Consider the following 18,290-nt stretch of genomic DNA (forward strand, 5'->3'; position numbering starts at 1 on the left):
TTCTTTAAAGTTGCACCAGGCACATATCAAGGGCTTCACAACCATATGTGGCTGGTGACTACCACATTGGGCTGCACAGATACAGCACTTCTATCATCACAGAAAGTTCTATTGAATCATGTTGCTTTATATGACTATGGGAGTGAGTGGTTGAGGATGGGAGCAAAAATAATTAGAGGCAAGGAGATTGATAGGACCATCTGGCCAATGGTAAAATCACCAAAAATGGAGATCAGAGTAGGGATGGGATAATATCAGAGGGAGCTCTGTTTGTATCTCAGCCCTTAGGGAAAAGGATTCGGGTAAGGATATTGTGGAGATAGAGTTGGAGTACCATGAACTCCTGTTTTCCATTAACCCCCAGGGTCATACCAGCTCATCAGCCTGCCCAGCTGTACCTATCACTAAGACCAGCCTCTTGTCCTTCACCTGGAGCTGCATTGCAGTGTTCCAAAAGAGTCAGGCAAATGTTGGCATTTTCTCTAGGGGCTTGTCAAAAGTACCTTGTCTGAGGTATCCTCACCAACCTCAACCCCAGGCAGACAGAGAACACTCTCAGGTCTCTTCTCACATGCAGAGGTACTCAGAGTCTTCAGGAAGAAGCAGCCCAGCTATTTTCAGATTCCCACGTGAGCAGAAAGGAATGGGACTGGGAATGGGAACTGAGACTCCTGGCTCTGTCATATTATCAGGATAGTCTAGGACCCAGTTTCTGTTTTAACAATTGAGTAAATAGCATCTGGTCATCGTGAGTCCAGAATGGGGTCCATGGGCACCCGGAGAAAACCTCACTGAAGTTCTTTCCCAGGAAGAAGAGGAGGTAGCATGGCCTAAGACCCAACATTTCCATTAGCTGGGGGAGAACATGAGACATACCAGACCCGATTAGATCTTTACTGGGGACAGGAGACCCAGTGCCCCTTCTTGCCAGCCCTTAGGGGTTGATGATCTCAATGTGGAACTGTAGGTGAGTGGCTGTGACTACACAGTGGCCCCGGAGGAGAGCACAGGTATAACAGTTTTGGCATTCCCAGTGGCATTGGATGACACGGATGGCATTGAGCACCTGACAGTATCGCCAGTGGATACGCCACATACGGACCAAAGACTGGATCTTGACCACTGCCCTCACGGTATTTGCGTAGGTAACCAGGGCTTCCCTTCGCTTCTTCTGCAGCAGGTTCCCCAAGGTCTGCCTCCACCAGCGCTGAATGATCCAGGCCCTGAGGGCTGCATGCAGCAATGTCCGGCGTACCAGGGTGCCACGCCACCAGGCCTGAATCTCTGTGGCTGCTTTTGTTTTTTTTTTTAAACTTTTCTAGGTGGAGATAAGAGAGACCACTCAGGGGACTTCTGCCATCAACTTCCAAGATCTTCCTGGAAGGGGCCCAGATTCTCCTAACCATTATAGCTTCTTTGAAGTGTTTAGAGGAGTTAGGACACTGCCTAGGAGCCAGAAGACCTGGGTGGCGAGCCCTCCTCCATCACTATGGGCAGATCACCCTGCTCTCAGAGTCACAGCATCCTCCTGATGGTCTCACAGGTGTATGGATAAAGGGAAAACGATTAGTAGCTAGAAGGGTGCATTAGGGATATGAGGGACCTTGTTAGTCATGCTCTACCTCTTCACTGCTTATTGGGTTTGGGAGATTTGGCCTCATAATGCCTTTGCCTGGTATTCTTTGCTAATTCTAGTCCCAACCATCATTGATTGATTTCTCACTGCCCCAACAATGTACTTCAATACGGTGGTGGGTTTTCAGCACCCTCATCCCATTTTCTACTCCAGCCCATATTTTGAACATTATACTCTCTAATTCAGAGTCCTCACATTCTCACTTCCCAGGTCCATTTGTTCCCTGATGGCTTTCATTCTCTCCATTCACTTTTCATGCCATAGTCTAACCGAGACCCAGAGAGTCCATGCAGAGAAGGGAGTGGAGGAAAAATGAGCCAATGTTGAGTTGACACCTGATTGTTTTAGACTCTGGATCCATAAAAAGCACATTTCCACACCCTCATGACGGTGTGGAACTCCTAACTACATGGAGATTTTACCCACCTCGAAGTTCTGCTTCTTCTTCCTCTTCAACTCAATTACTTCATCAGCATCTTCAATTACAATTAGAACTAAATTGCCCTGAGTCTGTCATCAGAATTAAATGGGAAATGAATGGATGAGTTAAGACTGCTGTTTACTCTTTATGGCTCTGTATTCAGATACCCCCTTCTTCAGCATCCCTTCTTTTCCCAAGACCTGTGAAGTCCCAGGTGATTTCCACCCACTCCTAGCTTGCCTAGTAAATCTGGCCACGTCTCTTACACAAAATCGGATCCCCATGGCTTGTCTTTAGATGGTTCATTAGCCTTGATTTCTCTACTTCCCAAAGTCTGGCATGAGTAAAATGAGGGGGACAGCTATGAGTTCACAACTGCATTATGACATAAGGATTAGGATATCTACCACAGAGTTGAGTCTTCCTCAGAACAAGCTCCATGGGATTTTTACTCCCTGTCTACTATCCTCTTGTCAGAGATGTACCAGAGCTCAGAGTGGAAAGATAGGGCACTTGAGAAACCAGGGATCTCCTCCAATGAGGCCCATCCACATCCCTCCTCATTATCAGTCATGCAGGAGAGTAGGAGGGACCACAGCAGTGTATCTCCAAATAGCTCTCTAGTGTCTTCTCAGACTTAGCATTTTCTGTCTTCCCCTGACTCAGGTTTCAGTGCCTCAATACACCATAGGAAACTAGAAAGAGAGAGAACAGATGAATCCAGAAAGTGGTAAAATAAAGACAAAAATGTAAATTAAATAGAAAACAAAAATGGGTGGTGGAAAGTAAATTCAAAAGGTGGTATTTTTTTTTAAAGATTTTATTTATTTATTTGACAGAAAGAGATCACAAGTAGGCAGAGAGGGAGGGGGAAGCAGGCTCCCCACTGAGTGAAGAGCCTGATGCAGGGCTCGATCCCAGGACCCTGGGATCATGACCTGAGCCAAAGGCAGAGGCCCTAACCCACTGAGCCACACAGGCGCCCCCAAAAGGTGGTATTTTTGAAAACACCAGCATTAAAGATAAATGCTCCATGAACTTGGGTGATGGAGAAAGAGAAAAAAATGGAACAAGAAAGGGAAAAACAATCACAAGGAGATTTAAATAAATATAAGAATATCATGGTAACAAATTTGACAACTAAGGGGATATGATTTCCTAACAAAATGTAAATTAAATTAATTGAAGAAATATGTAAAACTTGATAAATTGAGAAGGCTATTAAAGATCCACCATAAACAAGTCCCCAAGACCAGGTAGATTCATATCCAAACTCTAAAAAAAAAAAAACTTTACAAATTCAGGTATTTCCAATGTGACAAATATTCAAGCCTATTGGACTGAGATTTCCATCAAGCATTTCGTAGTGTCAGTGTTAGTTTCCTGAAAAGTCCTTCTAGGATTTTTTATTTGGGGGAGAAAGGCTATCTTCTGATACTGAGTTTCTTCTAAGACCATGGGTATTCCTCTCTTTGCTTAAGAATTCTTTGTCTTAAAAAAATTCTTTTACGTCTTTCTAGAAGGTTTCACAATTTTTCTCTATAAATGTCTTTTTTTAGAAGATTTTATTTTTGAGTAATCTCTGCACCCAACGTGGGGCTCAAACTCACAACCTCAAGATTGAGAGTCACATGCTCCACTGACTGAGCCAGCCAAGCACCCCTGTAAGTCTTTTTTTTTAAAAGATATAATTTATACTCTATAAAGCTCACTATTTAAAACTCTACAATCCAGTCGTTTTTAGTATATTCACAAAGTTGTGCAACTATCACTACTATCTGATTTGAGAACACTTTCATAAACCCCAAAATAAGCCTCATACCCATTAGCAGTCAATCTCCATTCTTCCCTAACCCAATCTCTGAACACCACTGTTCCAATTTATGTCCTTAAAAATTTGCCTGTTTTGTATATTTCATATGATCTGAATCACAATAAGTGGCTTTCTTGTCTGGCTTCTTTTGCTTAGTATAGTGTTTTCAAGGTCCACTCATGTTGTAACATGTCAGTATTTCATTCCTTTCCATGGTCATATAATATTCCATTGCATGCATATACACATTTTTAAAAAATTTTTTTTAAAGTTTTTTTTTTAATTTATTTGTTAGAGAGAGAGAGAGAGAGCGAGAACAGGCAGACAGAGTGGTAGGCAGAGGCAGAGGGAGAAGCAGGCTCCCCGCCAAGCAAGGAGCCTGATGTGGGACTCGATCCCAGGACGCTGAGATCATGACCTGAGCCGAAGGCAGCTGCTTAACCAACTGAGCCACCCAGGCATCCCTGCATATACACATTTTTTAAAAAATTTTTATTTTTTTTTTATTTTTTTTAAAAGATTTTATTTATTTGACAGAGAGAAATCAGAGCTAGGCAGACAGAGAGAAGGGGAAGCAGGCTCCTGCTGAGCAGAGAGCCTGATGCGGGGCTCGGTCCCAGGACCCTGAGATCATGACCCGAGCTGAAGGCAGAGGCTTAAACCCCTGAGCCACCCAGGCGCCCCAAAAAATTTTTATTTTTTTAAATTTCTTTTCAGTGTATATTACATTTTTTAGTCCATTCATCAGTTAATGGACATTTGAGTCATTTCTACTTTTTGACTATTTTGAAAAATATTGTTATAAATATTGATATATATTTTTGTATGGGCATATGTTTTCAATTCTCTTGGGTATATACTTAGGAGTGGAATCGTTAGGTCATATGGTAAGTTATTTTTCCCTAAAAACAAAACAAAACACATGCACTTCTCTACCTCCCCCCACCTGCCTCTTGCAACTATCAATCTGTTCTCTGTGTCTATGAGCTTATGTTTTGTTTTGGTTTTGGTTTTAGATTCCACATAAGAGAAATTATATGGTATTTTTCTTTCTTTGTCTGACTTATTTTACTTAGTATAATGCCCTTGAATTTCATCAATGGTGTTGCAAATAGCAAGATTTCATTGATTTTATGGTTGAGTAACATTCCATTCTATATACCACAATTTCTTTATCCATTCATCTGTCGATGGACACTTAGGTTGTTTCCATATCTTGGCTATTGCTGCAATGAATATGGGGGTGCATATATTTTTTCAAATTAGTGTTTTTGTTTCCTTCAGATAAATACCCAGAAGTGGAATTGCTAGATAGTATGATAGTTCTATTTTTAATTTTTTAAGGAAACTCCATACTGTTTTCCATAGTGACAGCACCAATTTACATGTCACCAATAGTACACAAGGGTTCCCTTTTCTCTGCATCCTCACCAACTTATTTCTTATTATTTTTTTAAATCATAGCCATTCTAACAGGTGTGAGGTTATATCTCACTGTGTGTGTGTGTGTTGTGTGTGTGTTTTAAGATTTTATTTATTTATTTGAGATAGAGACAGTGAGAGAGATCCTGAGAGGGGAGAAAGTCAGAGGGAGAAGCAGACTCCCCATGGAGCTGGGAGACCAATGCAGGAGTCGATCCTGGGACTCCGGGATCATGACCTGAGCCGAAAGCAGTTGCTTAACCAACTGAGCCACCCAGGCGCCCTCACTGTGTGTTTTTTTAAGTGATTTCATTTATTTATTCCAGAAAGAGAGTGAGCAAGCAAGCTGGGAGAGGAGCAGAGGGAGAGGGACAAGCAGACTCTACATTGTGGAGGACGCTGAGATCATGATTTGAGCCAAAACCAGAGTTCAACCTTTAACCAACTGAGCCACCTAGGACCCACTCTTCTTGTGGTTTTGACTTGCATTTCCCTGATGACTAATAATATTGAACATCTTTTCATGTATCTGTTAGCCATATATATGTGTTCTTTGGAAAAATGTCTGTTAGATCTTCCACCCATTTTTAAGGATTGTTATTTTTGTTTTTATTTTGCTATTGAGTTGTATGTGTTCTTTATATATTTTGTATATTAACCCCTTATCGGATATATGATTTGCAATTATTTTCTCCCATTCAGTAGGTCGCCTTTTCATTTTATTGATGGTCTCCTTTGCTATGCAGGCTTTTATTTTTTATTTATTTATTATTTTTTTTAAAAAAAATTATAAACATATAACGTATTATTAGCCCCAGGGGTACAGGTCTGTGAATTGCCAGGTTTACACACTTCATAGCACTCACCATAGCACATATCCTCCCCAATGTCCATAACCCCACCACCCTCTCCCTACCCCCCTCCCCCCCGGCCCTCCTCAGTTTGTTCTGTGACATTAAGAGTCTCTTATGGGGGAGAAGTCAAGATGGCGGAGAACTAGCAGGCTGAGACGACATCAGGTAGCAGGAAATCAGCTAGATAGCTTATCAAACCATTGCGAACACCTACAAATCCAACAAGAGATCGAAGAGAAGAGCAACAATTCTAGAAACAGAAAATTGACCACTTTCTGAAAGGTAGGACTGGCGGAGAAGTGAATCCAAAGCCACAGGAAGATAGACCTCGGGGGAAGGGGCCGGCTCCCGGCAAGCGGCTGAACAAGGGAGCACAAAATCAGGACTTTTGAAAGTCTGCTCCACTGAGGGACATCGCTCCAGAGACCAAACAGGGTGAAGCCCATGCAGGGACAGTGTGGCCCCGGGTCCCGTGGGGTCACAGAAGGATCTGGGGTGTCTGAGTGTCACAAAGCTCGCAGGTATTAGAGCGGGGAAGCTGGCTACAAAGACAGAGCCGAGGAGTGAGCTCTCAACTCGGGTTACCTTGAACTGTAATCTGTGGCACAGGCCACTGCTCTGTGAGGGGGGTCCCCACAAGATCCACAGAGACACCCCCTGGGGGAGCTCAGGGATCTGCAGGGTTCAGAGACTCCAGGCAGAGCTGTGTGCCAGAGACAGAGACAGTTGGTCACAGGCTGGGTGAGCTCAGAGTGTGGCCGGAGGCCAGGGAGACGGGAGTGATTGAGTGCTTTTCTCTGAGGGTGCACTGAGGAGTGGGGCCCTGAGCTCTTGGCTCCTCCAGGCCAGAGATTGGGAGGCTGCCATTTTCATTCCCGTCCTCCGGAACTCTACGGAAAGCGTTCAGGGAACAAAAGCTCCCGAAAGCGAACCCGAGTGGATTACTTAGCCCAGCCCCTGGCAAGGGCAGTGCAATTCCGCCGCCTCGGGCAAAGACACTTGAGAATCACCACAACAGGCCCCTCCCCCAGAAGATCAACAAGAAATCCAGCCAAGACCAAGTTCACTTACCAAGCAGAACAGCGGAATTCCAGAGGAGAAAGCAAAGCATGGAATTCATGGCTTTCTCCCCATGATTCCTTAGTCTTGCAGTTAATTAATTTTTTTAATTTTATTTTTTTTCTTCTGCTAAATTTTTTAAACTTAATTTTTAAATTTTTTTATAAATATATAATGTATTTTTATCCCCAGGGGTATGGGTCTGTGAATCGCCAGGTTTACACATTTCACAGCACTCACCATAGCACATACCCTCCCCAATGTCCATAACCCCACCACCCTCTCCCGACCCCTCTCCCCCCAGCAACCCTCAGCCTGTTTTGTGAGATTGAGTCTTAAGGTTTGTCTCCCTCCCAATCCCATCTTCTTTCATTTTTTCTTTTCCTACCCCCCAAACCCCCATGTTGCATCTCTACTTCCTCATTTCAGGGAGATCATATGATAGTTGTCTTTCTCCAATTGACTTATTTCGCTAAGCCTAATACTCTCTAGTTCTACCCATGTCGTCGCAAATGGCAAGATTTCATTTCTTTGGATGGCTGCATAGTAGTCCATTGTATATATATACCACATCTTCTTTATCTATTCATCTGTTGATGGACATCTAGGTTCTTTCCATACTTTGGCTATTGTGGACATTGCTGCTATAAACATTCGGGTGCACATGCCCCTTCGGATCACTATGTTTGTATCTTTAGGGTAAATACCCAGTAGTGCAATTGCTGGATCATAGGGTAGCTCTATTTTCAACTTTTTGAGGAACCTCCATGTTGTTTTCCAGAGTGGTTGCACCAGCTTGCATTCCCACCAACAATGTAGGAGGGTTCCCCTTTCTCTGCATCCTCTCCAGCATCTGTCATTTCCTGACTTGTTAATTTTACGGGCTTTTATTTTTAAGTAATCTCACTTGTGTATTTTTACTTTTGTTGCTTTTGGTGTCAGATTTAAAAAATCATCACTAAGACCTATGTCAAGGAGGTTACCTCCTATGTTTTCTTCTAGGAGCTTTATGATTTCAGGTTTTACATTCAAGTCTTTAATCCACTTTGAGTTAATTTTTGTGCATGATATGTAGATGGTGGACCAGTATCATTCTTTCACATGTGGCTGTCTAATTTTCCCAACATCATTTATTGAAGAGACTGTCCTTTCCACATTGTATATCCTTGACTCCTTTGTTGTAAATTGATTGACCATATGTATATGAGTTTATTTCTGAGATTTTTATTCTGGTACTTTGACCTGTGTGTCTTTTTATGCCAACACCATGCTGTTTTAACTATTACGGATTTGTAATATAGTTTGAAATCAGCAAGTGTGTTGCCTCTAGTTTTGTTCTTCTTTCTCATGACTACTTTGGCTTTTCAGAGTCTTTTGTGATTCTACACAAATTTTATAATCATTATTTTCTACTTCTGTGAAAAATACCGTTGGAGTTTTGATAAGGATTGTATTGAAATCTGTATATTGCTTTGGGTAGTATGGATATTTTAACAATATTAATTCTTCTAATCCATGAACATGAAATATATTTCCATTTACTTGTCTTCTTAAATTTATTTCATTAATGTTGTGTAGTTTTCAATTTATAGGTCTCTCACCTCCTTGGCTAAATTTATTCCTAGGTATTTTATTCTTTTTGATGCAATTGTAAATGGGATTGTTTTCTTAATTTCCCTGATAGTTCATTATAAGTATAAAGAAATACAACAGATTTTTATATATTTACTTTGTACTCTGTAACTTTACTGAATTTGTTTATTCTAACAGTTTTTGATGGAATCCTTAGGGTTTCCTAATATAATATCATGCTACCTGTAAATAGTGATAGTTTTACTTCTTCCTTTCCAATTTTTTCCCTTTTTTTTTCTTTTACTTACCTAATTTCTCTGGCTAGGACTTCCAATATTATGATGAATAAAAGTGGCAAGATTGGACATCCTTCTCTTGTTCCCAACCTTAGAGGAAATCTTTTAGCTTTTCACTATCAAGTATGATGCTACCTGTATGCTTGGCATATATGGCATTTATTATGGTTGAGGTACATTCCCTCTATAACCCATTTGTTGAGTTTTTATAATAAATGAACATTTAATTTTGTCAATTTTTTTCTGTATCTGTTGAGATGATGTGATTTTTATCCTTCATTTTGTTAATGTGGTGTATCACATTGGCTGATTTGTGGATATTCAATCATCGTTGTATCCCTGGAATAAATCCCACTTGATCATGGTATATGATCCTTTTAATATACTATTGAATTCAGTTTGCTAATATTTTGTTGATAACTTCCGCACTTAGGTTAATTTTCTCTTCTTACGGCATCCTTGTCTAGCTTTGGTATCAAGGTAATGCTGGCTTTATAAAATGAGTTTGAAAGAATTCCTTCCTCTTCTATTTTTTGGAAGAGTTCGAGAGGGATTGGTATTCATCCTTCTTTGAATGTTTGGTAGGATTCACCAGTGAAGCTGTCTGGTCCTGAACTTTTGTTTGTTGAGAGGTGGGTTTTTGTTTTTTTTTAAGGTTTATTTATTTATTTGAGAGATAGAGAGTGAGAAAGCAGTGGGAGAGGCAGAGGTAGAGTGAGAGGGAAACCAGACTCCCTGCTGAGCATGGAGCTGGACACAGAGCTTGATCTCCTGACCAGGAGACCATGACCTGAGCCAAAACCAAGAGCTGGTTGTTCAACTGACAGAGCCACCCAGACACCCAAATAGGTTTTTGATTACTAATTCAATCTCTGCTAACAATCAGTCTGTTTAGATTTTCTATTTCATCATGATCAGTCTCGGGAGGTAATATGTTTCCAGGAATTTATCAATTTCTTTTTTTTTTTAAAGATTATTTATTTATTTATTTGACACAGAGAGAGAGAGAGAGAGAGAGAGATACAGCAAGAGAGGGAACACAAGCAGGGGGAGTGGGAGAGGGAGACACAGACTTCCCACAGAGCAGGGAGCCTGATGTGGGGCTCAATCCCAGGACCCTGGGATCATGACCTGAGCTGAAGACAGACGTTTAAAGACTGAGTCACCCAAGCACCCTGAATTTATCAATTTCTTCAAGGTTGTATAACTGTTCAAAGTAGTTTCTTATAATCCTTTGTATTTCTGTGGTATCAATTGTAACATACCTTTCGTTTCTGATTTTGAGTCCTTCTCACTTTTTTTCTTCAGTGAGTCTGGTAACACTTATCGATTCTGTTTATTTTTTTCAAAGAACCATGTTTCATTGATATTTTTATTGTCTTTTTAGTTTCTATTTCATTATTTATGCTCTGATCTTTGTTATTTTTTTTCTTCTACTAACTTTGGCCTCCTTTGTCCTTCTTTTTCTAGTTCCCTGAGGTGCAAAGTTAAGTTCTTTATTTCATACTTTTCTTGTTTCCTGAAGTAGGCACTTACCACGATGAACTTTCTTCTTAGACCTACTGATACTGCATCTCATAAATTTTGGTATGTTATATTGTATTTCTGTTTCAAGGCATTTTAAAATTTCTCTTTTGATTTCTTTGGCCCATTTGTGAATTTTCCAGTTTTATTCATGTAATCAATTTCTATTAGAGTCAGAAAAGATGCTTGATATGATTTCAATCCTCTTAAATTTATTAAGACTGGTTTGTAGCTTAATATATGATCTATCTTGGAAAGTAGTCCATGTGCAATTGAAAAGAACATGTATTCTGTTGCTTTTAGATGGCATGTTCTGTATATTTGTTAATTCCATCTGTTCTAACATGTCATTTAAGGCCAATGTTTTCTCATGGATTTTCTGGCTGAATTATCTATCCATTGATGTAAGTGGAAGTGTTAAAGTCCCCTAATAGTATTATAAGGCTGTCTATTTTTCCTTTATGTCAGTTAATATTTTCTTTCTTTATTTAGGTGCTCCTGTGTTGGGTGCATAAATATTTATAAATGTTATATTCTCTTGTTGGATTGAATTTTTATCATTATGTAACACCTTTCTTTGTCTCTTTCTCTTTTTTAAAAAAATATTTTATTTATTTACTTGAGAGAGTGAGAGAGAGCATGAGAGGAGAGAGGGTCAGAGGGAGAAGCAGACTCCCCGCTGAGCAGGGATTCCAATGAGGGACTCAATCCTGGGGCTCCAGGATCATGACCTGAGCCAGAGGCAGTCGCCCAACCAAATGAGCCACCCAGGTGCCCCTTTTTTTTTGTCTCTCTCTCTTTTTTTCTTTCTTTGTCTCTTATTACAGTTTTTATTTTAAAGTCTATTTTGTCTGATGTAAACATTGCTACTCAGGCTTTCTTTTGGTTTCCATTTGCACAGAATATCTTTTTCCATCCCTTCACTTCCAGTCTTTGTGTGTCTTTACATCTAAGCATATAGCTAGGTCTCCTTTTTTATTTTTAACCATTCAGCCATTCTGTGTCCTTTAATTGGAGAATTTATTCCAGTTACATTTAAAGTAATTATCCAACATTACGTGCTCATTGCTATTCTGTTAATTGTTTTCTGGCTGTTTTTGTGGCTCCTCTCTGTTTTTCTTTTCTTGCTCTCTTCCTTTGTGGTTTGAGGAGTTTCTTTAGTGGTATGCTTATATTAGTTTTTATCTTTTGGGTATTTACTATAGGTTTTTGCTTTGTGGTTTCCATGAGGCATACATGTCACAACTTATATCCATAAGTCTACTTTAAGTTGATTTAAAAAAAAACCCTTAAGTTTTATCCCATTCTAAAGCTTAGATGCCTAGTACCTGGCTTGGGATGATTAAGGCAGAGGAATATGGCCTCCTAGGGGTGTACAGGACAAAGAAAGAGGAGGTATGGCCCTGAATTCATTCCTTTGCAGATGAAAATGTATCTCCAAGGACTGGCTGGCCCTGGGAAGGGCAATCTCTCCCAACCCCAAAAGAATTTTTTTTAAGGATGACAAAAATGGCTTAATATGTAGAATATGTAGAAGAAGAAGAGAGAACCTACTGACCTAGGTTCTGGGAACAGCACTGAACCCAGAGTCTTGCTCTCCTGGACCTCACCTTCTACTAGGGGCAATAGAAAATAGAAAATGATGTAAGATAATCTTGGGTAGCAATGGGGACTTTGAAAACAGGAAAGCAGGGTCAGGTACTAGAACATACAGTACAGGGTGGGGAAGCCATTTCAGTAAGATGGTTGAAGAAGGTCTCCCTGAGGATAGAGCATGGGGCAGAGACACACGTGAGTGGAGAGGATGCCCCACCTGGAAAGGCTATCTAAGGAGAGGAGGCAGCAAGTGCAAAGTGCTGAGATGGGAATGTGGAGGTGTGGGGGGCAATCTGAAAAGCAGGTGGCCAGGAGAGACATGGAGAGGGTGACATGGCCAGGCCGGGACAATGCAGGCTTATGGAGACCCCAGGAGGGCTTTTGGAATTGTTTCAAATGTGATGGGAAGACAGTGATGAATGAAGAACCCTCCGTGGGGCACAACCACAGGGGGCACCATGTGTATAGACCACACTGTGAAGGATTCTCCCTGAAGTTGGCTGAGTGGGCAGCCCTGCAACCCCAACTCTCCTCCCTCTGGCAGACATTGCCCATGGATTCCAGGCCCCGCCCTCCAGCACCAGATGCTCAGACTCCTCCACCAGGGACCCCAGAGGAACTGGGCCCCTCCTTGAGCAGACTGTGTCAGGCCTAGTCTCTGCCGCCATTTTCCCTGACCCTCTGCTGACACGTGGACCTCCTGGGGCCGGCCTGAAAGAGACCCAGTGACACAGAGTTGGAGCAGAACTTATCAGTTCTTTATTGAGAAAAGGATGCAGTTGGTAATCCGACACATCTGTGTCCCCAGAGAAAACTTGAGTTCAAGTCTGAGATGGGATGCTGTGAGGTCGTAGGTGCCCTGGAAAAAGCCACGGGAATGGCAGTTATGCCAGCGCCAGTAGACCTGGATGATGCAGACAGTGTGGAGCAAATTGCAGTAATGAAGGTGTATGCACCACATGCGGAGCAAGGACTGCAGCTTGACCACTGCACTTTCTTGCTGTGTATAAAACTCTAGGGCCGGTCATCATTTGTCCTCCAGCAGCTTTGCCAGCATAAGCTTCCACCAATGTTGAATGACACATGCTCTGAGGGCAGCGTGCAGCAAGGTCCTGCACATCAGGGTGCCCTGCCACCATGCCTGGATCTTTATGGCTTTCTGTTCTTGATCAGGGTGCTTCCTTTTCTTTGGGGAGAGAGCTGGCAAAGATAAACAAGGGATCCTCAGGGAACATTCCCACCTACCTCAGCTCCAGGGCATGCCAAGCAGGGCTCGCTCAGAAGTTCAGGAGCACTGGGCAGGGAGCCAGTAGACCAGACATATGTCTGGTCTCTGCGCCTCTCTCTTAATGGGCCTCAGACTGCCCCCTGAGGCTCAGGCTCCTGGACTGTAGAATGGAGCATCTGGCACTAGCTATCCTGGTTGGCCTGTCTGAAAGAAGCACGCCATGCACCACATTCCACCTGGGCCTGGGCCTGGCCACCTACCTGGGCTGTGTATTCCTTCCCCTCGACCCCACTGAGGTGGCTGGAGAAGTGGCAGCCTTTGTTTGCTTTCATGCCTGACTCCATCCAGCTCAAGCCACAACTTGCTGTGTCTCTCCATCAAGTCACAGTATTACAAGTTTCCCTGCTCCATGCAGTGCGGAGTCCTTCCCATTTATCTCTCTCTTTCACTTCTTGGGGTTCTCACATCTTAAACGTCAATTAGCACGCATACGTGCACACGTGTACACGCACACTCCCACACAGTTCTATACTCGGCTTTCCCTGCACGTGGCAATGCCTTCTCCAAACACAGCATCACTGCCCCACTCCCCAGCTTGGCAAGGTCTGATTCCCACTTGTCAGGGGTTCCCCTCCTTACTACCAAGTCTCTGTGCCTCAGTCACCCCCCTTTCTCTGACTGAGAAGGAACTCGGAGGAGAGGATAATCAAGGATAAACCAGAATGTCCCAAGCCAATCAGGATGAATGGTTGCCCTACTCATTCCAGCTCGTGCTTATTGTTCTTGAGGAATCACTCACAGCCCAACCTTGTACTCACAAATGGAACCTGGTTCAGATGACAGATTCCAGGATCATGCCATGCTATGGGGCACAGAGAAGACAACCCAACACTCCTTGAAAATAAGAGTCACCCTTAACTTTGAGGGCCTCCATTGACCTGCCTTTGGTGGAGGGGGTGGAGTTGGAAGTAGAGACTCTTCTTTCTCTATCTCTTTCTCTTTCTTTTTCTTTTTCCCTTTCCCTTTTTCTTTTTCTTTTTCTTTCATCACTGTGGTTTCATCTGGGTCCTTCTTAATGATTTCATCCTTCTGTAATTAGAGTTTACAAGGGAAAGATATCAGTAAGTGTTCTCTATACAATTGTGTGGCAAGTCCACCACACATTACTGACTTGCCCAGAGATCCTAGATATAGGACTTGCATCCTGAGTTAACTGTGGAAATCCACCTTCCCCTGCCTGTGACTTTGGGTGGCTCTCTCTCATATGACATCAAATTCCCCTGCCTTGGATATAGATGGTTCAAATACCCTCAGGTCAGCAATCTCCTAAATTCCCCATAGTTAGGGGTTCAATTGTCCCATCACTTTCAGGTCTGCACTCTACTTTGAGACCCATACAATTTGTTTCATGTATCAGTAGTTGGTTCCTTTTTACTACTGAATAGTAGATGTACCATGGTTTGATTAACAATTCACCCATTTGGGATAGGTCCACTTTTTTGGGCTATTATTCTACTATGAAATTTTTGTAGAAATTTTTATTTATGTTTTCAGGGTTTTTTTGATATATACTTAAGAGTGGATTTGCTGGGTCTTATGGTAACTCTATATTTAGTTCTTGAGAAACCAACAAACACTTTCCACGTCAGCCATTCCATTTCACATTCCCAAGAGCAGTGTGTGTAAGGTCCAGTTTCTCCAGTCCTACTATCTGCTATATTTTAGATATTACCATATTGCTGAGATACAGCCAACTGCACTTGCTGATTAATGGGAATGGATAGAGATAAGTAAAAGAGAGGGTTCAGAGAGGAATTTGAATCAAATAGATTTGATGGATGGTCAAGACACAAGGAGAACCAATTTTTGGGTAGAATCATGAAGGTGGGGAATGAGAATCCTGTTTCTGCCACATTATCTTTGAAAGCACTGAATGTTATTTAGACACAACTAATGAATCATTGAACACTACATCAAAAACTAATGATGTGTTATATATTGGCTAAATGAATTTAAATGAAAAAAAAAACAAAAAGAAAGGAAAAACCCATTAGATATCAAAACAATATGTCAAGCAGGAAGCCATAGCTTTGGTATGGGATTCAAAGGCAGTATCAGGGATAGTGATATAGATTTGAGTGTCATCAGGATATAACAGATATTTAAGACCATGTGACTGGATGATTATCCAGGAGTACACATTAAGAGGAACTAAAAGAAGTTTTAAGACTGAACCTCTCATAGTCAGAGGTTCATCAGCGAAGAAGCCATTGATAAAATTAAGAAAAAGCAGCCAGTGAAGAGCACCAGGAGAGTAAAGTGGAAGGGTGACTTGGGATGGGGCAAGGACAACTCATTTCTTTCTTTCTTTTTTTATTTCTCTAAGACTTTATTTATTAATTTTATTTTAGAGAGCGAGCCTAAGCGAGCAGGGGGAGGGACTGAGAGAGAGGGAGAGAATCTCAAATGGAGTCCATGCTGAGTGTGGAGCCCGACGTAGGGCTGGATCTCAAGACCCTGAGATCATGACCTGAGCTGAAACCAAGAGCCAGACACTTAACCAACTAACCTAGCTGGTTAACTAGGTAGGTTAACCAACCAACCTAGGAGCCCCTATTATTTGGCTTTTAAAAGGAGGAAAATTCTGACACACACTACAACGTGGATGAACCTTGGCAATATTATGCTCTGTGAAAAAAGCCAGTTACAAAATACTGTATTATGGTTCTACTTTTATGAGAAACCTAGAGTATTTACTTTCAGAGAAACAGAAAGGAGAAATGTGATTGCCAAGGGTGGTGCGGGGAGGTTTGGGAAGGTCTGGAGAGACTGTTTAACAGTATGTCAGTTTGGGGAGATGAGAAAGTGCTTGAGGCAGATAGTGATGATGGTCACACAACAATTTGAATAGACTTAGTTACACCACAGAACCATACACTTAAACATTAAAACTTAAACCTAAATTTAAAAAAAATCATTACAATGTAAGTTTTATATTATGTGTATCTTACTGCAATTTTTCTTGTCCTTTACTTATTTGTTTGTTTGTTTTTTAAAGATTTTATTTATTTGTCAGAGAGAGAGCAAGAACAAGCAGGGGGAGCAGCAGGCCGAGCAGGCAGAGGGAGAAGCAGGCTCCCTGCCGAGCAAGGGGCCCGATGCAGGACTTGATCCCAGGACCCTGGGATCATGACCTGAGCTGAATGCACTGGTTTAACCGACTGAGCCACCCAAGCGTCCCATCCTTTTTTTTGAAATTATTAACATATAATGTATCATTTGTTTGAGGGATAGAGGTCTGTGATTCATTAGTCTTACACAATTCACAGCACTCACCACAACACAAACGCTCCCCAGTGTCCATCACCCAGCCACCCCATCCCTCCCACGTCCTCAGTTTGTTTCCTGAGATTAAGAGAGTCTTATGGTTTATCTCCCTCTCTGGTTTCTTATTGTTTCATTTTTTTCCTCTTTTCTCCTACGATCCTCTGTCTTGTTTCTCAAATTCCACATATCAGTGAGATCATATGATAATTGTCCTTCTCTGACTGACTTTTTTTTACTTAGCATAATACCCTCTAGTTCCATCCACATTGTTGCAAATGGCAAGATTTCATTTTTTGAAGGCTGCATAATATTCCATTATGTATATACACCACATCTTATTTTTTTTCAAAGATTTTATTTATTTATTTGAGAGAGAGAGAGAACACGAGAGGGGAGAAGGTCAGAGGGAGAAGAAGACTCCCCACGGAGCTGGGACCCCGATGCGGGACTCCATCCCAAGACTCTGGGATCATGACCTGAGCTGAAAGCAGTGGCATAACCAACTGAGACACCCAGGTGCCCCACACACCACATCTTTTTATTCATTCATCAAAGACAACTCATTTAACTCAAGGAGAGTGCGATGTTCTGAAGCCAAAGAGAGAGTGTTTCAAGTAAGATAGAGTGGTCCACCTGTAGTCTGATGCAGAGAGAAGGCAGAGGACAGAAAACTCACCATTGTCATGTAAGCAAGTTAGCTGGTGATTTTAGATGGTGTAGTTTTTTTGTTTAACCAACCACCCAAAACGTAAAGGCTTAAAACAATAACAATTTACACAGCTCATAGTTCTGTGGAGTGACAATGGGTTAGGCTCATCTGGATGATTTTTATTTTAAAGATTTTATTTATTTATTTATTTATTTATTTGACACAGAGAGAGAGATCACAAGTAGGCAGAGAGGCAGGCAGAGAGAGAGGGGGAAACAGGCTCCCAGTTGACCAGAGAGCCCCATTCGGTGTCCGATCCCAGGACCCTGAGATCATGACCTGAGCTGAAGGCAGAGGCTTAACTCTCTGAGCCACCCAGGTGCCCCTCATCCGGGTGATTCTTTTCTCAGCTGGGCCCACTCAAAAATATGTGGTCAGTTGTCAGGTGTGATGGAGGCTAGTGGTGTAAGATGGCCTTATCAGAGATGGCTCATCTCTGTCCCATATGGTGTCTCATGCTACAGCAGCAGTCTCCTTGTTCACATGGTGGATGGTTTTTCAAGACCTCTTGAAGTCTAGGCTTGCAACTGGCACAATATTGCTTTCACTGCATACTAGTGACCAAAGAGAGTCACAGGGAAGGGGCGCCTGGGTGGCTCAGTGGGTTGAGCCCCTGCCTTTGGCTCAGGTCATGATCCCAGGGTCCTGGGATCGAGCGCCGAGTCGGGCTCTCTGCTGGGCAGGGAGCCTGCTTCCCCCTATCTCTCTGCCTGCCTCTCTACCTACTTGTGATCTCTGTCTGTCAAATAAATAAATTAAAAAAAAAAAGTCACAGGGAAGCCTAGATACAAAAGGAGGTTAAGTAAACTCTGTTTCTTAATTGATAAAGCTAC

At 42.0% G+C, this 18,290-nt stretch overlaps 1 protein-coding gene across 1 annotated transcript; it reads right to left on the reverse strand.

The window, feature by feature from the left end:
* Positions 1-934: 934 nt before the first annotated feature.
* IQCF2 (IQ motif containing F2) lies at positions 935-2,341 on the reverse strand (the record flags this gene model as incomplete). The annotated part of the gene is made up of 3 exons (XM_080813805.1): positions 935-1,318; positions 2,063-2,146; positions 2,324-2,341. 3 exons carry the CDS (start codon positions 2,339-2,341, stop codon positions 935-937), a joined length of 486 nt encoding a protein of 161 aa, XP_080669931.1.
* Between the last annotated feature and the right edge of the window lie 15,949 nt (positions 2,342-18,290).

This window comes from Martes martes (genome assembly GCF_963455335.1).
Source record: "Martes martes genome assembly, chromosome: 1".
NCBI classification, from domain to species: domain Eukaryota; kingdom Metazoa; phylum Chordata; class Mammalia; order Carnivora; family Mustelidae; genus Martes; species Martes martes.